At 41.8% G+C, this 25,166-nt stretch overlaps 1 protein-coding gene across 2 annotated transcripts; it reads left to right on the top strand.

Annotated features, from left to right (window-relative positions):
- Positions 1–6,241: 6,241 nt before the first annotated feature.
- Positions 6,242–22,454, top strand: LOC135525349 (uncharacterized). Of its 2 annotated transcripts, XM_064953053.1 has the most exons (6): positions 6,242–6,516; positions 6,788–6,826; positions 10,933–11,268; positions 11,628–11,792; positions 21,508–21,545; positions 21,766–22,454. In XM_064953053.1, the coding sequence occupies exons 2-6, from the start codon at positions 6,820–6,822 to the stop codon at positions 21,961–21,963; spliced, it is 744 nt and encodes a 247-aa protein (XP_064809125.1). In that variant the 5' UTR covers positions 6,242–6,516; positions 6,788–6,819; the 3' UTR covers positions 21,964–22,454. The 2 variants fall into 2 exon arrangements, with proteins under 2 accessions (XP_064809125.1, XP_064809124.1); XM_064953052.1 differs by lacking the exon at positions 6,788–6,826.
- The last annotated feature ends 2,712 nt before the right edge of the window (positions 22,455–25,166 follow it).

The raw sequence follows: 25,166 nt of genomic DNA, 5'->3' as shown, positions 1-25,166 counted from the left end.
GGAAGTGTAACGAACCAAGCCTAACCTTCTCAACAGTTGTTGGAACCACAAGGTCTCGTTCAAGACTTCAAATGTTGAACGGTGTTACGACAACATCTTCCAAGAGCCAATTTGAGTTCAAAATAATTAGCCAAAAATGAAAATTATTACGTAAATAATAGTATTTATATTGTAAGCGACAGTGAAGTAATGCACATTGGGAGATTTGATTTCAATTGTATGAACAATTTAGAAAGAATTCAGTTGATATTTGCATCCAATCTTTCTTTGGTCAAACAACATATTTTCACTCAAGGTTTTTGTTCTTTTTTTCACCTTCCTTCAAGTAATCTTTTCTCTCAATTTAGGATTGGTAGTCTTGACTTGGAGGAGAGGTTAGGGGGGATGGGTAATAAAGGTAATTAGGAAACTGAAATAACTTGTTCTTTAGTATCCTAAACAACAAGTTTCCATCCCCTTCTTTCTATTTTTAATACAGTTATTTACCCCTCCCCCAACCCAAGTCCCCTTACCTTAAACCAGGGTTGTATCATATTCACAGCCCTTCCCTTTAAATGTAAACCCTTACCCTAAACCAGGTTCATATCCCCTACCCAACCCCTCCTCCACTTATTATTTATTTGTGTTTACTTTTAATTCTTTACATTTTAAATCCATAAAAGTTTGTTTTAATCAAATCAAGCTTAGGAAAAAAAAAGGAGAACTCCACCACCCTGACCCACTTGTACCTTGTCAAACATGACCTTCACCAGACCGATACATTGAGAAGAGATTGGAAAACTCTAAACAAACAACAACACGAAGAGTTATCTATCTAAAACAGAAGCTGTATGGATAAACCACTTCTCCAATATGTTTGGCTCTATAACAAAGAACAAACATCAAAAACATATACATGATCAAATAGAATCAACTATTAAAGACTACCAGAACTCACTGGATTCTCCAATTACATTGAATTAACTACAGGACAAAATACAAACCCTCCAAACCAAAAAATCCTGTGTGGTTGATGATACAGACCACAAATTACAATTGGCTATAATTAAACTCTTCATCATCCTCAACTCTGGCATATTCTCCAATATTTGGAAGCAGAATACCTGGGTAGAGGATATGAACCTGGTTTAGGATAAGGGTACAGGTTGGGAATAGGATACAAACTTGGTTTAGAATACCTGACCACTGTGACTGACTAAAAATTAAGGAAATGTTTGACTATGTACAGACTTTCTTTTGAGAAAGGCCGCCGAAAGCAGACCTGGCTCCCAAGAGAAGACATGCTATGTGCCCACAAAATGAGGTGGAAACTGAGCTGCACTTCCTAACCTCTATCCAAATGTATGACCATATTAGAGACACATATTTCTCTCAGATTACACATGTAACAGTATAACTTTAGTCTGTCCCCTCACCGGGCTTGAACCAGGGACCCTCTGCACACATCAACAACAGTCACCCACGAAGCATCATTACCCATCGCTCCACAAAAGCCGCGGCCCTTGCAGGGCAAGGGGAACCACTACTCAAAGCGAGTGAGGTCACCGATTGAAACGCTATTAGCGCGCACCACCGCTAACTAGCTAGCCATTTCACATCGGTTACACACAGAACCACAAAGAATTCGAAAACAAAACCAATTTTGATAAATTCCCATATCTATTGGGTGAAATACCACAGTGTGCCATCACAGCAGCAATATTTGTGACTTGTTGCCACAAGAAAAAGTCAACCAGTGAAGAACCATCACAATTGTAAATACAACCTATATTTATGTTTATTTATTTTCCCTTTGGTACTATTTGCACATCAGTACAACACTGTATATAGACATAATATGACATTTGAAATGTCTTTATTCTTTTGGATCTTTTGTAAGTTTAATGTTTACTGTAACATTTGTATTGTTTATTTCACTATGTGTTTATTATCGAGTTGACTTGCTTTGGCAATGTTAACATGTGTTTCCCATGCCAAAAAAATCCCTTAAATCGAATCGAAATAGAAGAGGGCATGAAGCTCTGAGATGTCACTACCAGTCCCAAAGGTCGTCGTTGCTCAAATAAGAACTGAAACGCACTCTGAGACCATCAAGACCCATGCCTCACCCCATTGGTCATTCAATAGCAAATGGGCTCGAAGCAATGCCTCCACCGCCGTGTCCAAGGATAAGCTGTCCAAAGTGGCAAAGTAGTTAGCTAGCTAGCTAGGTACTGTCGACGTAGCAGAACTAGAAAAAATTCAGCCAGCTGTGATTGACTGACAGATATCGAGCTATATACCATGCTGTATGAAAAATGAGCAGGTTAGCTAATGAATTAGATATGGCTATGAGCAGATGAAGTCTACCGTGGGAAAATGTAAAAAATAACAGTGGAGTTGTTGCCAAGATTGGGCCACTGCACTATACACTACATTGGATTTATGTACACATTTTATTTTATTTGTTATTCCCTGCTGCCAACACCAACAGCCTGACTGCCTGGTTTAGAACCAGTCCTACCTTGCCCAGTCCACTCCTTCCTCCCTGCTGCCAACACCAACCAGCTGCCTGGTACAGCCTGACTGCCTGGTTTAGAACGAGTCCTGTCTAGTCCAGTCCAGTCCAGTCCTACCCAGCCCAGTCCTGCCTTGCCCAGTCCAGTCCTGCCTTGCCCAGTCCAGTCCTGCTTTGCCCAGTCCAGTCCTGCCTCCCTGCTGCTTGCCACTCACTGCACTGGTTAACACAGGGATACATGTAACACCTTTGTAGTAATGTGACTCCACCATGAACAATTATAAGAATGAATGACACTTTGTTTTTATCTACAGTTGAAGTCGGGAGTTTGCATACACTAAGTTGACTGTGCCTTTAAACAGCTTGGAAAATTCCAGGAAATTATGTCATGGCTTTAGGAGCTTCTGATAGGCTAATTGACATCATTTGAGTCAATTGGAGGTGTACCTGTGGATGTATTTCAAGGCCTACTTTCAAACTCAGTGCCTCTATGCTTGACATCATGGCAAAATCAAAAGAAATCAGCCACGACCTCAGCATTTTTTCCCCCAACACCTGAAGGTACCACGTTCATCAGTACAAACAATAGTACGCAAGTATAAACACCATGGGACCACGCAGCCGTCATACATGCTCAGTGAGGAGATGCGTTCTGTCTCCTAGAGATGAACAAACTTTGGTGCGAAAAATGCAAATCAATCCCAGAACAACGGCAAAGGACCTTGTGAAGATGCTGGAGGAAACAGGTACAAAAGTATCTATATCCACAGTAAAACAAGTCCTATATCGGCATAACCTGAAAGGCCGCTCAGCAAGGAAGAAGCCACTGCTCCAAAAGCGCCATAAAAAAGCCAGACTATGGTTTACAACTGCACATAGGGTCAAAGATTGGACTTTTTGGAGAAATGTCCTCTGGCCTAATGAAACAAAAATAGAACTGTTTGGCCATAATGACCATCGTTATGTTTGGAGGAAAAGGGGGGATGCCATCCCAACCGTGAAACAAGGGGGTGGCAGCATCATGTTGTGGGGGTGCTTTGCTGCAGGAGGGGCTGGTGCACTTCACAAAATAGATGGCCTCATGAGGAAAGAAAATGATGTGGATATATTGAAGCAACATCTCAAGACATCAGTCAGGAAGTTAAAGCTTGGTCACAAATGGGTCTTCCAAATGGACAATGACCCCAAGCATAATTCCAAAGTTGAGGAAAAATGGCTTAAGGACAACAAAGTCAAGGTATTGGAGTGGCCATAACAAAGCCCTGACCTCAATCCCATTGAAAATGTGTGGGCAGAACTGAAAAAAGCGTGTGCGAGCAAGGAGGCCTACAAACCTGACTCAGTTACACCAGCTCTGTCTGTAGGAATGTGCCAAAATTCACCCAACTTATTGTGGGAAGCTTGTGGAAGGGTACCCAAAACGTTTGACCTAAGTTAAACAATTTCAAGTCAATGTTACCAAATACTAATTGAGTGTATGTAAACTTCTCACCCACTGCGAAAGTAATGAAAGAAATAAAAGCTGAAATAAATAATTCTCTATACTATTATTCTGACATTTCACATTCTTAAAATAAAGTGGTGATCCTAACTGACGTAAACCAGGGATATCTTAGTAAGATTAAATGTCAGAAAATGTGAAACTGGTGTATGTATACATCCGACTTCAACTGTATATATATATATTAAAAAATCGGCCGATTAATTGGTATCAACTTTTTTGGTCCTCCAATAATAGGTATCGTTGTTGAAAAATCATAATCGGTTGTCCTCAAACATACACTGTGCAAAAGTATTATGCACACTGGATTCTGCTGTTTCTTTCTATTTTTTATTTATTTCACCCGTGGCTGACAGGTGTATAAAATCGAGCACACAGCCATGCTGTGTCTCCATAGACATAAGCCTATGTGTTGGTGTTTAGGCCTACGTGTTGGTATATATTTTTAGGCAGTTGATATACAGCCGACAGATTTTGTAACCCTATGCCTAGCCTTCAGAAAACGGGACACAGGAATGTTCTTGTATTGAAAGCTAGCTTGCTACATCCTATCAAACCTGTCATCTGGTGTGTTTGGTTAGCCCGCTAGCTAGTGAAAAGCAGGTTAGGAATTAAGATAACTAGCTAGGGTATCAACAACGCTAACCATTTAGATAGCTATCAAGCTAAACATTTAGCTAGCTGCCATGGCAAGCAAGGTTAGGAATTAAACTAGTTAGCTAGCCTGTTTTGCTATTGACAACGTTAACCGTTTAGCTAGTTAACAAGTTAAACATTTGACTAGCTGGCATCGGGAGTATGGGGTAATGTTAGTTACAGCTTGGTGAGGTTGAATACAATTTCTTCCACATCTTTGGCTACAATACTTAGTTGTAGCCAAAGGACTTTCTACAATTACTAACTTGCTTGCAACATTAGCAAAGATACCTGCACTGTCACAATGGCTAGTTAACAACATAACATTTACAAATTCTGTAGGCAGTGGAAACACAAAAAAATCGGCCAGCCAGGCGAGCCAGGTTCACTTCACAGTGCGCGGTTTTAGAATACTGTTTTTTTTTCTCGAATTTGAGCAAAGACGTATGCTACAACGGGACTTGACTTGCACCATTTCTATTGAGACAAGACCATACGCCTTAGACCGGGTATACTGTAGGATTGTACAGATTTTGTACAGATTTCCCCCCAAAACATATGTCCCGCTCCAGATAAGCTTGCCTGTTCCCGCATGTGAAGGCAGGCTGAAGTTGCCCCTAGACGTGACTTGGGTCAGTTTTGAATTTATTCCCTTAAATGATTGAGTTTAGGATTGGGGGAGGGAAAGCTTATCCCATTTTGCTCATCCTGAATTGAATTCTGCTGCTTTATCGATTGCTAAATACATTCATTGTGAAGAAGAAACAATAGTGGAAGTGGTGTTTTGGATGGATAGTCAGACTAAATCCCATTTGCACTGAGGGGGAACTTCAAGCCGGAGTTTGAAAATTAAACCTTCAAAGTAGGTATGTTTCCAGAGAGTGCATTTGTGACAGTACAACATGATAAAGAGACTGCTGATAAGTCAGTCAGTTAACAATTGTGGTCTCAGTTTAAAGTGACAAAAAGATGGTAGGATTTACACAGCAGAAGGATGTCAGCAGGACCACAAAAAAAAAACAGCTGAAGAGGACGCCCTCCCTACGACCACAGACACCACAACAAAACCCTTTGTTTTGATTCCTCCACTACTGTAGACCACCAGCAACTCTCTCTTTGACATGTCCTCACAGAACCCCATTACATCCTCCAGTAAACTTCAAACTGCTGTTTTGGCATTTGTTTACCTCATCTAATGTCATGCTTACTGTTTATGCAAGTGGTACTCGTGAAAATATATGTTTTGATTCTTGATTTCATGATCAGAGGAATGATTTTACGATGATTAATCCCTCCTCATTTGTTGCTGGTGAACCATATATACTTCTCACCCCAATTTTTTTTATTATCTTGCCATACATTTTTATACATCGGAAGTGTCTTGGAATAATTTCATTCTTTATTTCTTACAATTTGAGTGGCTCACAGGTGCTGTGGCATGGACCCAGCTTGGCTTTGGTTCCACGTATGACAATGTCTGACATAGGCTACTTTTCTTTTAAGGTGAACTATCTCTTTAACTGACACATTATTCTGGCTTTTATTGGCACGCTTGAGACAGACTCACAGGTCTGCACCACAAGTCCCAGAACCCCTTTGAAGCCTTTGTTCACAGGAGGTGCTTGTAGTTGCACATACATATGGGTTCAAGCTAGTTCCTGTCAGCATTTCTCTCTTTACTATGAGCTCAAGTGTGAGGGTAGGAAGAAACAGATCAGGCGTTAGACGAGTGGAGGCAGACGGGGAAGACACATCATTTAGGCCAAGGATAGAAGCCAAGGATATAGAATCTCCATTCTTCTGATCCGGTCCTCGTGTATCATGTTCTACTACTCTAGCCCAAAGCCTCTCTTACTGGTTGTCCTCATCGTGCTGTTCAACGGTAGGCCATCTTCCTCCGTCTATGTACTGTAGATGTAGCCTACTAGAATGGCAGTGACTGTGTATGGATGTCAGAAGGTGAATTCACCAATTTGTAAGTCGCTCTGGATAAGAGCGTCTGCTAAATGACTTAAATGTAAATGTAAATGTATGTTCCGATCAAATGTTGAAGGATTATTATTTATAAAAACATTTCTGATCTGTAAAAGTTATGACTTAAACTATAGGAAAATAAACTTTAGTAACCCAACTCTTTATCATCGAACTCACAGGTCAGAGGTGGTGATACTCAGTAGCACAGAGTATGTATGGTATGTCTCTGAACAACCAAGATTGTACTTTATTTCATTTTTTTTTTATTTCACCTTTATTTAACCAGGTAGGCAAGTTGAGAACAAGTTCTTATTTACAACTGCAACCTGGCCAAGATAAAGCAAAGCAGTTCGACACATACAACAACACAGAGTTACACATGGAATAAACAAAAAATACAGTCAATAATGCAATAGAAAAAAAAGTCTATATGCAGTGTGTGCAAATGAGGTAGGATAAGGGAATTAAAGGCAATAAATAGGCCATAGTGGCGAAATGGGCTGTATAATTCATCCCAATGTGTTTGTGACTTTTTGCTTGTGGATGATTTGACAAAGTGACAAGTTTTCCATAGCATTTATTTGAATTGGGGTACAGTAGGCATATATACAGTGCCTTCAGAAAGTATTCAGACCCCTTGACTTTTTCCACGTTTTGTTGTGTTACAGCCTGAATTCAAAATTGGATTAAATTGAGATTTGTGTCACTGGCCTACACACAATACCTGCGTGGATCTATATTTTTAGACATTTTTACAAATTAATAAATAATGAAAATCTGAAATGTCTTTAGTCAATAAGTATACAACCCCTTTTGCTATGGCAAGCCTAAATAAATTCAGGAGGTAAAATGTTCCTAACAAGTTGCTTGGACTCTGTGTGCAATAACAGTGTTTAACATGGCTTTCAAATGACTACCTCATCTCTGTAGCCGACACATACAATTACAGTGTTTAACATGACTTTCAAATGATTACCTCATCTCTGTAGCCCACACATACAATTACAGTGTTTAACATGACTTTCAAATGATTACCTCATCTCTGTAGCCCACACATATAATTACAGTGTTTAACATGACTACCCCATCTCTGTAGCCCACACATACAATTACAGTGTTTAACATGACTTCCTCATCTCTGTAGCCCACACATATAATTACAGTGTTTAACATGACTTCCTCATCTCTGTAGCCCACACATACAATTACAGTGTTTAACATGACTTCCTCATCTCTGTAGCCCACACATATAATTACAGTGTTTCAAATGACTACCTCATCTCTGTAGCCCACACATATAATTACAGTGTTTCAAATGACTACCTCATCTCTGTAGCCCACACATACAATTACAGTGTTTAACATGACTTCCTCATCTCTGTAGCCCACACATACAATTACAGTGTTTAACATGACTTCCTCATCTCTGTAGCCCACACATACAATTACAGTGTTTAACATGACTTCCTCATCTCTGTAGCCCACACATATAATTACAGTGTTTCAAATGACTACCTCATCTCTGTAGCCCACACATATAATTACAGTGTTTAACATGACTTTCAAAAGACTACCTCATCTCTGTAGCCCACACATATAATTAGAGTGTTTCAAATGACTTCCTCATCTCTGTAGCCCACACATATAATTACAGTGTTTAACATGACTTTCAAAAGACTACCTCATCTCTGTAGCCCACACATATAATTACAGTGTTTCAAATGACTACCTCATCTCTGTAGCCCACACATATAATTACAGTGTTTAAATGACTACCTCATCTCTGTAGCCCACACATATAATTACAGTGACTACCTCATCTTTAACAAATGACTACCTCATCTCTGTAGCCCACACATATAATTACAGTGTTTAACATGACTATTACCTCATAGAGCATCTGCAACGCCAAGCCCATTCCCGCTGGGGCCACCCATATAATTACAGTGTTTGGACAAAACTAAATGATTTTTTTATCAATATGATTACCTCATCTCTGTAGCCCACACATATAATTACAGTGTTTAACATGACTACCTCATCTCTGCAGCCTTAGTATTTACACCTTGACTGTTTCCACATTTTGATGTGTTACAAAGTGGGATAAAATGTATTTAATTGTCTTTTTGTTGTCAACGATCTACACAAAATACTCTGTAATGCAAGTATTCAACCCCCTGGGTTAATAAATGTTAGAGTCACTACTTTGTTGAAGCACATTTGGCAGCGATTACAGCTGTGAGTCCTTCTGGTCTCTAAGAGCTTTACACACCTGGATTCTGCAACATTTCCCATTATTATTTTCAAGATTCTTCAAGCTCTGTCAAATTGGCTGTTGATCATTACTAGACAATCATTTTCAGGTCTTGCCATACATTTTTAAGCAGATTTCATTCAAAACTGAAACTAGGCCACTCAGGAACATTCACCATCTTCTTGGTGAGCAACTGTAGTGTAGATTTGTCCTTCTGTTTAAGGTTATTGTCCTGCTGAAAGGTGAATTCATCTCCCAGTGTCTGGTGGAAAGCAGATTGAACCAGGTTTTCCTCTAGGATTTTGCCTGTGCTTAGCTCCACTCTGTTTCCCTATTTATCCTGAAAAATTCCCCAGTCCTTAACGATTACAAGCATACACATAACATGAGGCAGCCACATCTATACTTGAAAATAGGGCGAGTGAATCAGTAATGTGATGTATTGGATTTGCCGTTAACATAACACTTTGTATTCAGGACAAAAAAAAAGGAATTGCTTTGCCACATATTTTGCAGTATTACTTATAAGTGCCTTGTTGCAATTATTCCTTTGAGCATGATGAAATTATGAATGACACTTTGGATGGTGTATTAATACACCCAGTCACTACAAAGATACAGGCATCCTTTCTAACTCAGTTGCCAGAGAGGATGGAAACTGCTCAGGGATTTCACCATGAGGTCAATGGTGACAGTTACAGAGTTGAATGGTTGTGAAAGGAGAAAACTGAGGATGGATCAACAACATTGTAGTTACTCCACAATACTAACCTAAATGACAGAGTAAAAAGGAAGCTTTTGCAGAACACAAATATTCTAAAACATGCATCTGGTTTGCACTGGGAGACACATTCACCTTTCAGCAGGACAATAAGCTACAACACAAAACAAAATGTACACTGGAGTTGCTTACCAAGATGACATTGAATGTTCCTGAGTGGCCTAATTACAGTTTTGACTTAAATCGGCTTGAAAAATCTATGGCAATACTCAGAAATGGCTGTCTAGCAATGATCAACAACCAACTTGACAGAGCTTGAAGAATTAAAAAAAATAACAATGTGCAAATACTGTACAATCCAGTTGTGCAAAGCTTTTAGAGACTTACCCAGACAGACCACAGCTGTAATCGCTGCCAAATGGGTTTTTAACATGAATTGACTCAAGGGTGTGAATACTTACGTAAAGTAGATATTTCTGTATTTCATTTTAAATAAATTTGCCAACATTTCTAAAAGCATGTTTTTACTTTGTCATTTCAGGGTATGGTTGAGAGAAAGAAAAAAAAATATTAAATCAATTTTGAATTCAGGCTGTAACACAACAGAATGTGGAATAAGTCAAGGGGTATGAATACTTTCTGAAGGCACTCTCATACCTTCTAAAAGGCATTCTAATTTTTGTAATATTTTTATTCCACTTTGATCATAAAATGTTTTTTTTTATATTGCTTGGTTTATTTTTTCTATATCCCAATGAAGACATTTTTTGTCCAAGGAATATGTGTGGATCATATCTCTAGTCAATAAAAACTGGTAACTGGGATAAGATAAATATACAGGAAATATAAAAAAATACTGTATGCACAGTGATGAAAATATACACAACACTGTGTATATTTGATGAAGTATATTGTACTTCTCTTTTACTACTAGCACTGACTTTGCTGATAACTTCTTAATGAAAGGAGACATGTACTTACTATGACTGTGATATGTGGTTGTCTCCACTAGCTATCTTAAGACGAATGCACTGACTGTAAGTTGCTCTGGATAAGAGAGTCTGCTAAATGACTAAAATATGAATTATATTAATAATATTAAATATAAATGTAAAATTAGTAATATGGAACATAGTTTTTTACAATATTAATTTACAATAGAATTTTACATTTATATTTAATATTATTAATATTTTAATCATTTAGCAGACACTCTTATCCAGAGCAATTTACACGTTAGTGTTATGCAATCAGGTGAAGATAGAAGTTATAGAAAAAATAAAAATCTTGTGTACCTAAATCATCAGGTCATGTCCTAACTTGTTGACAACTTCCTCTCTCTTTTTCAGGACACAATTGGGCAGAGAAAATGGTAGGAATCATAGGTCATGGGATCACCATCCGCTTCTCACTTCAGAACATGTCCAAAGCATCTAGTAATCGGTTAATTGGTCTTTACAAAAATGATAAAAAGATCGCTGAATGTAATCATGATGTGCACAGCTGTTGCTTACAAAGCCACCTCTGCTTCTCTGAGAATAAAGAGGCCTCTTTCTTCATCCAAAATCTGACATCAGTTGACAACGGAACATATTGGATCATGTTGTTCCAAATCAATAGAGATCCTCCCATGCTAAAAAGCAACGAGGTGTCGCTTATCCTTCAATCGAATGGTAACTCCTCAGGTAGGCTATAAGATCGCTCTCTTCACATTATAATGTCTATAACTAATTCTAAGTCAATGTCAAGCACAAGGGTTTTCATGATACGTCACATGATGTTTTTTTATTTATCTTAAAGCAGTGTCCGTCCAGCCTGTATTGAACCCAGCTAAATGTACAACCTTTTTACAAGTACTATCTGTTAAAAATTCAAAACCAACCCAAGCAACCATTTTAAATGAGCTAACTATGGACCTTTTAAAGCCTTTGGTCAAGATTGTGTTCCTTGAAGATTTGATGTTCTAGACAGCATACACCCTACTCTGCTTTACCTTAATTTACTGTCTCATCTAGTTTCACCTAAGGAGCCATTTCTATTCCAGAATCCCCATCATTCACCTCTAACGCCGCAGACGATGGTATCAGCGACCGTGGAAACGCCAACAATGTCTATGTCCTGATCATCTTTGCTGTTTTGGGGGTGTCCATCATAGCTCTGTTAATCGGACTGCTTGGTTGGTTCTGCTGGACCTACAAAAGGAGCCCAGGTATTGAAGGGACCTATCATTATCCCTAAACATACATACCATAAGCAGGAGGTTGGTGGCACCTTAATTAGGGAGGAAGGGCATGTGGTAATGCTGGAGCGGAAAAGGTATTTGTGGAAAGGTATCAACAACATCAAACACATGTGTCAGGACCCGGTTACGAACCTGGGTCTCCGGAGTGAGAAACAGTCACTTAACCAACTGAGCCACGAATAGTCAGCAGAACCCAGAAGATGAGGCAGACACAGCAGTACTTAAGACGGTGTATTTAATAAAGTAAAAAGGAGAAGTCCTTCAATACAAAATGGCAAATCCAAAAGGTGGTAGGTATAGCACAAAAAAGCCTCAAGAGATACTCAAAAAACAAAAACAGAAACAGAATTCCACAAGAGCGTCCACCGGAATCGACAAGAATACACAGAACACTAGGGCTGGGTGCTAACATACAAACACAGAGCACAGAACTGAGGGAAACTAAGGGTTTAAATACAATCAGGGGAAACGAGGCACAGGTGCAAATAATAATGGGAATCAAGGGAAAAAACACAAGGTCAAAAAGCACAATGGGGGCATCTAGTGACCAAAACCCGGAACAACCCTGGCCAAATCCTGACAGAATCCCCCTAGGAACGGCTCCTGACGTTCCTACCAGCTCTCTCAGGGTGGAGGGCCCTGAACTGACGAATGAGGTCAGGGTCCAGGATGTCTTTGGCAGGAACCCAGGAGCGCTCCTCGGGACCGTAGCCTTCCCAGTCCACCAGATACTGCCAGGACCGCTGCACCCGGCGGGAATCCAGTATCCGATGGACGGTATAAGCCGGCTGGCCTCCAATGACACGAGGCGGAGGGGGAGGTCTGTCTGCCGGGACAAGGGGAGAAAAAACAACAGGTTTTAACAATGAAATGTGAAATGTGGGATTAATCTTAAGGGATCTGGGTAAGTGTAGGCGATAAGAAACTGGGTTAACTCTCCTGGCAACCTTGAAGGGACCGATGTATTTCTGGGACAGCTTGCGAGACTCCACCCATAGTGGTAAGTCTCTAGTGGAGAGCCAGACTCTCTGGCCGGGGCGCAGGGTAGGCCCGGGACGGCGACGTCTGTTGGCTTGTTGTTGGTACCTCTGTGAGGAACGCATAAGATTAAGACGGGTCTTCCTCCACATAAGCCGACAGCGTCTGACGAACTTCAAGGCTGAAGGCACTCTGACTTCTGCCTCCTGGTCCGGGAACAATGGAGGAGCATAGCCAAACTGACACTCGTGCGGGGACATACCAGTGGAGGAGGAGCGCAAGGTGTTGTGCGCGTATTCGGCCCAAACAATAAAGGATGACCATGTGGACGGGTTGTCACGAGTCATACATCGGAGGGTGGTTTCCAGCTCTTGATTCATCCTCTCTGTTTGGCCGTTGGACTCCGGATGGTACCCTGAAGATAGACTGGCAGAAGCCCCCATGAGTTGGCAGAAGGCCTTCCAAAACCTTGAGGCGAACTGGGGACCTCTGTCAGAAACCATATCTTGAGGAATGCCGAAGACTCGGAACACATGATTAATAACCAACTCAGCCGTTTCCTTGGCAGAAGGTAACTTAGTCAGAGGGACGAACCTGGCCGCCTTTGAAAACCTGTCGATTATGACTAGGATAGTAGTATTGCCATGGGATGGAGGAAGTCCAGTAATAAAGTCCAATGAGATATGGGACCAGGGTCTGTGGGGAACAGGTAAAGGGTGAAGGAGTCCTTGAGGGCGGAGGTGAGAAGATTTGCCCTGGCAGCACACGGGGCAGGCATTGACGAAAGTGGCAACGTCTTCTCTTATGGTAGGCCACCAGAACTTACGCTGGATGAACTCCAAGGTGCGACCTACGCCCGGATGACAGGTGAGGCGAGAGGAGTGCCCCCACAGAAGGACCTGAGTCCTCACTGCCTTGGGGACAAACAACCGATTGGCAGGACCTCCTTTCGGGTCCGGTTCGCTAGCTTGAGCACGTCTCATGGTATCCTCAACTTGCCACGAGATCGGAGCCACAATCTTAGCAGCAGGAAGGACAGGCATGTCCGTGTCATCTCGAATGGCAGGAGCGTAGACTCGGGACAGGGCATCCGGTTTGAGATTCTTCGACCCGGGCCGATAGGTGAGGATAAACTGGAATCGATTGAAGAAAAGAGACCATCTAGCTTGTCTAGAGTTCAACCGCTTCGCCTGCTGGATATACTCCAGATTTTTGTGGTCCGTAAGCACTTGAAACGGGTGAGAAGCCCCCTCGAGCCAGTGTCTCCATTTCTTCAATGCCATCTTAACCGCTAGGAGTTCACGATCCCCCACATCGTAGTTCCTCTCAGTCGGGGTAAGCCGGTGTGAGAAGAAAGCGCACGGATGAAGCTTCTTGTCTTCACCCCTCTGAGACAGGACAGCTCCAACACCAACCTCTGATGCGTCTACCTCCACCACAAATGGTTCATCCGTAGTCGGTAGTATCAGGATGGGAGCAGAGAGAACGCGCTGCTTGAGTCCTTGGAAGGCCGTCTCAGCTTCTCTTCCCCACAAAAACCTTGCATTGCCACCCTTGGTTAAAGCTGAGAGAGGGGCTGCCACCAAGCTGAAGTTCTTGATGAACTTGCGGTAAAAGTTTGTGAAGCCCAGGAAACGCTGAACTTCCTTAACGGATTTGGGGGTGGGCCAATCCGCTACCGCCTCTACCTTCCTGGGGTCCATTTGGACTCGACCGGGTTCCACTACAAATCCCAGGAATTGTACTCGGGATGAATGGAATTCACATTTTTCCGGCTTAACGTACAGATGGCTGTCCAGGAGGCGTTTGAGTACTTGTCTGACATGCTTAGTGTGTTCTTGAAGGGAGCTCGAAAAGATGAGGATGTCATCCAAGTAAACGAACACAAATATGTTAAGCATATCCCTAAGCACATCGTTTATGAGCGCTTGGAACACCGCTGGGGCGTTGGTCAGGCCGAAGGGCATCACCAAGTATTCATAGTGACCAGTAGGCGTGTTGAAAGCGGTCTTCCACTCGTCACCAGGTCTGATCCGCACAAGATGGTATGCGTTCCGCAGGTCAAGCTTAGTGAAAACAACTGCTTCCTGGAGCAGCTCGAAGGCTGTGGCCATAAGGGGTAGTGGGTAACGGTTACGGACGGTTATGGCATTGAGTCCCCGGTAGTCGATGCAAGGACGTAATCCACCGTCTTTCTTGGCCACAAAGAAAAACCCTGCTCCCGCCGGGGAGGTGGATGGACGCATGAGGCCTGCTTCCAGAGCGTCCTTGATGTAGGTATCCATAGCAGCTCGTTCGGGTGGAGATAGGGAAAAGATCCGACCCCTGGGGGGCAAGTGCCCGGAAACAGGTCGATGGGGCAATCGTAAGGTCTATGGGGTGGTAGCATGGTGGCCCTCTGTTTGCTAAACACCAGTTTGAGGTCATGGTAACACTCGGGAACTCGGGTCAGGTCGATGGATTCTAAAGACTCGGGAGTAGAACTCGGGAATTCTGGAAAATACAAGTAGCTTGGCACGTAGGACCCCACTGCTTGATAGTGCCCACAGACCAGTCGATGTGAGGGTTATGGCTGTGAAGCCAGGGGTATCCAAGGACGAGAGGGAACTCGGAACAGGAGATCAAATGAAAGTTCATCAATTCCTGGTGTTGTGAAACTGAAAGTCGCAAGGAGGTAGTGACATGAGTGACAAGTCCAGATCCCAAAGGGCTTCCATCCAATGTAGTGACCCTCATGGGTTCACTAAGAGGTTCAGAGGGAACGCCATTCTCCTTCGCCCAGACACCATCCATGAAGTTACCTGCGGCTCCAGAGTCTACCAAGGCTTGAAGGTGAAGCTTGTGGTTGTCCCAGGAGAGGGTGACTGGAATGAGCAGACGGGAGTTGGACGGATGGGAGGAGGTTATGTTTCCCGTTACAGTTCCCCCGGTCTGTACGGGACAGAGCGTTTCCCTGGAGCCCGGGACACGTGGAACGGAAATGGCCCGGTTTGCCGCAATATAGACAGCGTCGCTCCCTCATCCGGCGGTCTCTCTCAGCCTGGGAGATGCGTCCAATCTGCATGGGTTCCGATGGAGCCAGCGAGGATAAAGGTGGGGACTCGGAGCTGGGACTGATAGGGGCTAGAGGTCTACGGTTGAGTTCTCTCTCTCTCAGACGCTGGTCAATGCGTGAGGCCAACTTGATCAGGGACTCGAGATTGTCCGGTGGTTCCCGAGTGGCCAGTTCATCTTGGATAGTGTCGGAAAGGCCTTTCAGAAAGCACACCGTGAGCGCCTCGTTGTTCCAGCCACTTGCTGCTGCCACCGTGCGGAACTGGATGGCATAGTCCGTCACGCTGCGCCAACCTTGGTGGAGAGTCAGGAGCTGTTTGGCTGAGTCAGAACCACTGCTTGGGCCTTGAAACACTCGTTTGAATTCCTCAGCAAAGGCAGAGTAGCTGGCACAGCAAGAACTATGGGCATCCCACACAGCAGTAGCCCAGGCCAGGGCTTTTTCCGACAGCAGGGTGATGATATAAGCGATCTTAGACCGGTCGGTGGGAAACGACGAGGGTTGTAGCTCAAAGGAGAGAGAACATTGGGTGAGAAACCCTTTACAAGCACTTGGATCACCTGAGAACCGTTGGGGAGGTGGAAGACGAGGTTCAGCCAGGGGGTTAACTGCCATGGGTACGTGAATCTGAGGTACTGGGACGGGAACTGTTGCCGGGGTAAGACGATCAGATATTTGCTTAATGGAAGTCAGCATCTCCGACAGAAGATGAGAATGTCTAGCCATTAAGGCCTCTTGCTGAACCAGGGCGGCTTTGTGGCGTTGGACAGTCTCCTGGTGGTGGGACAGCATGGCAAAAGGTCCTGGGAACTGGCTGCCTCTGGGTTCATTTTTGGCTCTGTGTTTCTGTCAGGACCCGGTTACGAACCTGGGTCTCCAGAGTGAGAAACAGTCACTTAACCAACTGAGCCACGAATAGTCAGCAGAACCCAGAAGATGAGGCAGACACAGCAGTACTTAAGACGGTGTATTTAATAAAGTAAAAAGGAGAAGTCCTTCATTACAAAATGGCAAATCCAAAAGGTGGTAGGTATAGCACAAAAAAGCCTCAAGAGATACTCAAAAAACAAAAACAGAATTCCACAAGAGCGTCCACCGGAATCGACAAGAATACACAGAACACTAGGGCTGGGTGCTAACATACAAACACAGAGCACAGAACTGAGGGAAACTAAGGGTTTAAATACAATCAGGGGAAACGAGGCACAGGTGCAAATAATAATGGGAATCAAGGGAAAAAACATAAGGTCAAAAAGCACAATGGGGGCATCTAGTGACCAAAACCCGGAACAACCCTGGCCAAATCCTGACAACATGGTTACCATGTGTTGGACGCCATTCAATTTACTTATGTTCCAGACATTATTATGAGCCGTCCTCCCCTCAGCAGCCTCCACTGATACCATAGTATCTCTTGTAGTTGTAATTCTTTGCAATCCAGTTAGATTAAGGCCTTGGTTCTTGCCCATCAACTTCTTTCTTTTCTGCACTTAATGTCGACACCTGGACCAAAGACATGTCTTTATTATCTGAAACATAGCTTTACAGTCTTAAATCAGTCAAATCATTTTGCTTGTGTAACAGTATAGGCTTCCGTCCCTCTCCTCGCCCGAACCAGGGGACCCTCTGCACACATCAACCACAGTCACTCACGAAGCATCGTTACCCATCGCGCCACTAAAGCCACTGCCCTTGCAGAACAAGGGGAACAACTACTTCACCGACTGAAACACTATTAGCGCTCACCACCGCAAACTAGCTAGCCATTTCACCTCGGCCACACTTGATCAAACTGACAAATGGAGTCATTCTTAAGGGAGCTGAAATCAATAGCGTTTTTTTGGGGTGGGGGGGGGGGTGGGGTGGGGTTGAGCATCAGTAATTCGGTTTCCATCCAATTGGTGATAGATTTGAAATGCAAATATTCTAAAATCCGCAATAAAAAATTACACGCATTTTCCCATCAGAGATATGTTTCCGTCCAATTGACTTTTTGCAGATAAAACACTGTGCGTAATCAGTTTAACCAAAAATAAAATTATCTTGCGGAAGTTTGTAATTTCCTGTTTTACTTCTGGGGGAAATGCTGTTAACAATTTTGAAGACTCCTCCCTCGCATAAAATCAAATCAAATCAAATTTTATTTGTCACATACACATGGTTAGCAGATGTTAATGCGAGTGTAGCGAAATGCTTGTGGTGTAGCGAAATGCTTGTGGAAACTCTCTGCAAAACCTATCCCTTCCGCTAATTTCACCACTTTTTATCATGGCCAAAAAGGAAATTTTTGTTTTCAGGAATTTTTACGATATAGACAATTTTGACTTTGTGGCTGTGAAATCTAGTGAAAACCGTTTCTCATCTGCACACAGGCTTGAAAATCACCACACAAGTTTAAGAACCGCCTTCGCTCAATCCTGATTCGTCCAAATAATCAGTGACTAAAACCCAAAACCAGGAACTACTGCTGCTTGTAATCACATAATTCTACTTGTGCCTTGACAGATTCTCAATGTTTCATCTATCCACGAGAATCTGTCCACGAGTGATTAGGCTGTGCATGATGATGTAGTGCACATAAAAATAACTTTGCAATTAAATTCCCATGTATCAAATCAAAAATACAAGTTAAATGGGTTTCCGTTGTATTTTCAACTCTGCTGATGCTTTTGTAAAAACAAATGCCTCATTATAAATATTGATTATTGTGGACCAATGAGCGAGATTATTTTTATTTGTCAAACGGAAGCCAAGTATCGATCCTCACGTCACCAGAATAACAATTGAAGACCCTCAATATTTAGTTGAAAGGAGCATCAACCTCACCATTGTGTACTTTCACCACCCTGTGAAGTTCATGATAATTTATTTCATCTGTAGCCTAATCCTTAAGTAATTTGCTGCACCTGTGCTTCAATCTAAGTAACATAATTAAAGAAAATCCCCGTAGGGCCTCCCGAGTGACGCAGCGGTCTAAGTGCTAGAGGTGTCACTACAGACCCGGGTTCGATCCCGGGCTGTATCACAACTGGCTGTGATCGGGAGTCCCATAGGGCAGTGCACAATTGGCCCAGCATCATCCGGGTTAGGGAGGGCTCATCGTGCTCTAGTGACTCCTTGTGGCGGGCCGGGTACCTGCAGGCTGACCCCAGTAATCAGTTGACTAATGTTTCCTGTGGCGGGTGTTAAGGAGCGTGGTTTGGCGGGTCATGTTTCGGACTCGTGACTCCACCTTTGCCTCCCGAGCCCATTGGGACATTGCAGCGATGAGACAAGATCGAAATTGGGGAGATTATAATAATGAAACAAAAAATCCACATCAAAATCCATCAGTACTAGAGATTTTTTTTTAAATTGCATGGGGCTGCATCTCCACATCTGCAGTGGAAGGTGACCGAGCTACAGTGGTGTTTGTCAGACCACATCCTAAGTAATCTGTCTTCTCACAAAAACGTCTGTAGCGTCTGAGCTACAAACTAATTTGACCACACTACTCTCACAAAAATTATGGTGTTTTTGCTCTACGACCCCCATAAGTTTCATGGGAATCGTCTGAAGGTAACCCATCCAAATGAATGGAAGTAGTGTATGGAGATCGTTTTGTATAGTAGTAATGGCAAAATGCCATAGATTTTGTTATATCTAATGGAGTACTACATTTCAAAATATAATAGCTAAATGATCGCACTGGTAGTGGGAGGACCACACAACATATCCTTGTGTGTCTCCAAGTTTACTTCAATATAATGCTTATTATATCAACATTTGTGCATAATGGCATTTCTACTGCCATTTTTTTTGCATAATTCATTTTACAGACACAAAAAGATCCCATCATCCCTTTTTGTATCGTCGACATTTGCAAAACTGACAAATTTGCTCTTTCCATCAGGCCATTCTTCGTCAGACATACTTTTACTTGCATGAAAATGCTGGATGGAAACCTTGTTAGTGAGATGAAATACATCCCTTCCTATGAGCCACTGTTGCAGTTTCACATGCATGACTCACGCACTTTGATACGAGCCTCCTTTCACCAGAGGAAATAACCACCTACACACAGAGAATTCAAATTCGCACAGAGACAGGGAGAAAAATTGCAAACTGTTTGTTTTCACAAATGCTGTCTCAAACTCTCGTTTGCTTTTCTCCTGAACCACTTCAAAACAGAGCATCATGTTCCTTTGATGTGTTTTTTTGGTATCCCCCCACATGTCATGTTTTGTACCTCCTTGAACAAATGCCTTCTCAAGCACTACTATGTACCAGTAGAAAAGTTTATCTTTCCATCCAGCGACTTCATCTGACTTTGAGGAAAGTGTCACTGACTCAGGTTGTATGCAGATACAAGCAGCACAACACTGCAAAGATCATCTGGACTACTAAAGTCCTTGGGTATGAATAGAATAACTGTTCCCATCTTCAACCCCTAATACTATAGGCCATGATCTTATATCATCTTGAATCAGTGGTGGTAGGTGCCGTTTAAGATGAGGAAGGATGTTGTTGTTTTTCTTCTTCTTGGCCTTATTTCTATTTTAGCATATCAGATGACTCTCACTCAAATTCCATTCACCCAGTTCTAATGTAACATTGATAGATTTAGGCTGTACTCTAATTTTCTCAATGCCCCATCATGAGGTTGCTACAACCTCTGCTATAAATGAAAGTTTACAACGTAAGTGCACACAGGGCGAGAGACAATTTGATGTGACAGACAGTGACACACTTTCCTGCATGTAGCTGATATAGGGTGTAATCATTAGTCCAACAGTTGCAAACAAGAGTTTCTATTGGATAAATTCAGGTATGTTTAAGAAACGTTTTTCAAAAGAATCTGATGAACGCATAAACACAGTTCACTTTCAAGGAAGACACGTCCTATGCTCTCTCCTTCTCTCACCTCTTCCCTTCGCTTGTGGACTTCAATGCACAACACATCAGCTGTATGTGACCAGGCGAAAAAACCTTTCCAAGTCAAACCCGCTACACACAGCCTACATTGTCACCATATTAGCTAAAGTAATGTCATAGTCAGCATAGCTAATAGAACTGACTTGTTAGTAAACCCGCTACAATCATGCAGTAATGTACAGTCAGTAAGCAGTTACACCAGCTGCAATAAATTAGTTATACCAAAAGCTTAACTTGACTTCCAGTGTTGTGTAGCCAGCTAGCTAACATAGCATACCTCTGTTTGTGCATGGTGTTTTAGTAGTCTGAAAGTGGGAAAAAATGACTCTCTCTCTCTCTCTCTCCATTTCTCTCTTTCAACTCCTTCATATGGAAATGTATTTGTTCAAAACTGTTAAACTATTAGCTTTCTTTGTGTTTGAGTCAACTACTCACCACATTGTATATACTGCAGTGCTAGCTAGCTGTAGATTATGCTTTCAGTACTAGATTCATTCTCGTATCCTTTGATTGGGTGGACAACACTTCAGTTCATACTGCAAGAGCTCTGATAGGCTGGAGGACGTCCTCCAGAAGTTGTCATAATTACTTTGTAAGTCTATGGAAGGTGCTGAGAACCAGGAGCATCCTAGGTTTTGTATTGTGAAGTCAATGTGCCCAGAGGAGTTTAAGTGACAAAATGCAGGATCATTTGTCTATGATTAACACATAGTAAAATCTGTATCTTGTGTCCAGAACGGGACCAGCAAGAGAACCTCAAGGCCAAGCAACAGGTAAGATCACACTCTATTGGTGTCTCTCAGAGTCCTGGTCATTCTTTGGTTTGTTACAATTTTGACACATTTGCTTAGCAACAACCATAAGACAAATTCCTAATACAAAGTTTAAAAAAAAAGAATGCTTCAATGTTTGTATTTTGACAGATTTATTAGATCAAATCCAATAAATTGCAAAGGTTCTGTTTTATAAAATGCATACGGTATACATTTTCAGGGGTCAGGAGAGGCGTCCACCTCCATGTCTGTGTATTCTGTAGAATACGGTGTGCTGGACTTCAACAGTCGACCCAATGGAGAAGAGGCGAACAGGCATGGGAGGGAGCGGGAGGGAGGAGTGGTAAGGTCTGCAGAGACAGTGGAATATGCTGCAATCACCTTTCCCCCACAACAAAGGGTGTCATACGGGAGATAGTGAGTCATCTGAAACTCTATTAAATACAAATAGCGTTGCCTGATTTGAACTGAATGCCATCAACATATGGAACAGGTGCTGAGAGAATGATGCTGCGGTTGATGTGTCACTCTGAGGTGATAGATACCGTAAGAATGGAAATACTTAGTCCCGTATTAATAAAAACACCCTCCCTGTGGCTATGCGTGACTGTACCCTACTGGAAATACTAAAAAAAAAAAAGTTGTAGATACAATAACCCATTTGACTGTAACACAAATGTCATTTTAACATGTTTTTTTTGTTGTTTTATTTACATTAATTGTGTGTAATTTTAATTGTTTGCACAGATAAATACACCTTTAATAGGGTTTTTTTTCTCACAGAGTGTCATGTTGTTTGTTTACTCTGACACTATTCGGATTACCAGAAGTATCTGGGGGGATTTTACAAAAGAATTAGCATGGTCCTCTGCAATCCAACTAAGTTCTCATTAAATGGAGTTCACTTGACAGATGTTTGTTTTTTTTCATTCCTCAATGGTTTGAAATTCACAATGATTGACATACATGTATACTGGGAAAATATAATAGGTGAATTGTATAATAGGTGATCATATCACACGGATTACATTCTGATCTAATCGAGCTCTTTCACAGATGTTGTTTTTAGACTTTCAATGGCTCTCATGTAACAGTTTCTAATGTTTCCAGACAAATGCAGTGCATCAAGTGCTGTAATCTTGACACGATCGGTCTAGTGGAAGCCTCGAAGCATGGAGGATTTGGAAGATTTTCATTTGAATGTATCACTGGCACTTGCTATTAGGCAATGTTTGTGCAGAGTTACTCTGTCCAGTGTCTGTGTTCTTTTGCCCGTCTTAATCTTTTCTTTTTATTGGCCAGTCTGATATATGGCTTTTTCTTTGCAAGTCTGCCTAGAAGGCCAGCATCCCGTAGATGCCTCTTCATTGTTGATGTTGAGACTGGTGTTTTGCGGGTACTATTTAATGAAGCTGCCAGTTGAGGACTTGTGAGGCGTCAGTTTCTCAAACAAGACACTCTTGTCCTCTTGTTCAGTTGTGCACCTGGGCCTCCCACTCCTCTTTCTATTCTGGTTAGAGCCAGTTTGTGCTGTTCTGTGAAGGGAGTAGTACACAGCGTTGCACGAGATCTTCAGTTTCTTGGCAATTTCTCGCATGGAATAACCTTCTTTTCTCAGAACAAGAATAGACTGACGAGTTTCAGAAGAAACTTATACTCAACTAGTCTAAAAAACCTTCTTTTCTCAGAACAAGAATAGACTGACGAGTTTCAGAAGAAACTTATACTCAACTAGTCTAAAAAGGCCAGTTTTATAGCTTCTTTAATCAGTACAACAGTTTTCAGCTGTGCTAACATAATTTCAAAAGGGTTTTCTAATGATCAATTAGCCTTTTAAAATGATAAACTTGGATTAGCTAACACAACTTGCCATTGGAACACAGGAGTGATGGTTGCTGATAATGGGCCTTTGTATGTCTATGTAGATATTCCATTAAAAACATCAATTTCCAGCTACAATAGTCATTTACAACATTAACAATGTCTACACTGTATTTCTGATCAATTTGATGTTATTTTAATGGAGAATTTTTTTTGCTTTTCTTTCAAAAACAAGGACATTTCTAAGTGACCCCAAACTTTTGAATGGTAGTGTATTTTAAGAGCACTAAACACAAATCGCATTTCATAAATCTTTGTTCATTCTCATGACTTTAACCCCCTTAACCCCAAAATGTCTCCAAGTTTTCAGCATCATTGTGAAGCTCTAGTTATTTTGTTGCTTTGACAAAGTCATTTCTGAAGATTTTATTTATTTAATGTGATTAGTGATTCATTTAAGTCTGTTCTTCATTTTAATGTTGAACTGAACTCTCATTTTCATCAATGGTGAAACTATTCCCTTTTTCTTTTAAAATCTAAACAAACAAACAAATATAGTCATAGTGTAAAAGCAGGTGAGCTGGTCCTTCTCTGTGTCCATTTTCTGGTGTTTTGTGGTGGAAAACTAAGCGTGTCTACCCATATCATATTAACGACAAGGTGGTGCCTGAAGCATCTTCTGAGACCTTACTGAGAACATTTACTGTATGTTATGAAGTTCTAAGGGTTATAAAAAAACACAGAACTGCATGTTCAAGGTGTGAAATACTATGTTATATATACTATGTTAGTATTTTTTTGTGAAGCTTGCATTAAATTGCCACTTTCTCATAGCATATGCTCCAGTGTTAAATCAACACTGAGAGTGTTAAATTTAACACTGTTCCAGTGTCTATACGAGTACACACTTAAATTAACACACTCCTTATTGTGAAGCCTTATTTGCATATTTCCCAGAGTGCATGTAAGAACTAATTCATTGTCACTAGCAAATACAGTCATGGGTGGTAACTACAATTCTTTAACATTCATTCAATTTTAGAGTGTGTGGCCTTCACCAAGTGAGTTCCTCTTATCTCAGGACTAGCAGCCTGTCCATGAGGTGTACTTGTAGATCAAGCTACCTTGCGCTAAAGAAACAGGAAATAAGATCCTGTCCCAACCATTCTGGCTCAGACAAGGCTTAGGATATGTTTACTGTATCTCAGCATTTAATTTATACAGAATGGGGGTTATTTATTCCTGTGAGGCATTAACATAACATCATGTCAGCATATTACCAGTCAGATAGAATGGCAATAAGGACAATAGCAGGCACAAAGATGATAGGAGAGGGTGAAAAGGGGTATCTTGCTTTCATACACAATGTGTGGTCAATGTCATTGTGTAAAATTACCACTGGAGACTAGCAGTAGATTACAGAATGGTTTTAGCTACAGTGCCATCGGAAAGTATTCAGACCCTTTACTCAGTACTTTGTTGAAGCGCATTTGCCAGCTATTACAGCCTCAATTCTTCTTGGGTATGACTCTGCAAGTTTGGCACACCTGTATTTGGGCAGTTTCTCCCATTATTTTTTGCAGATCCTGTCAAGCTCTGTCAAGTTGGATTGGGAGCATAGCTGCACAGCTATTTCAGGTCTCTCCAGAGATGTTCGATCTGGTTCAAGTCCGGGCTCTGGCTGGGCCACTCAAGGACATTCAGAGACTTGTCCTGAAGCAACTCCTGCGTTGTCTTGGCTGTGTGCTTTGGGTCGGTGTCCTGTTGAAAGGTGAACCTTCACCCCAGTATGAGGTCCTG

This window comes from Oncorhynchus masou, chromosome 31, assembly GCF_036934945.1.
Source record: "Oncorhynchus masou masou isolate Uvic2021 chromosome 31, UVic_Omas_1.1, whole genome shotgun sequence".
Taxonomy (NCBI): domain Eukaryota; kingdom Metazoa; phylum Chordata; class Actinopteri; order Salmoniformes; family Salmonidae; genus Oncorhynchus; species Oncorhynchus masou.
This window is presented reverse-complemented; position numbering and strand designations above follow the sequence as displayed.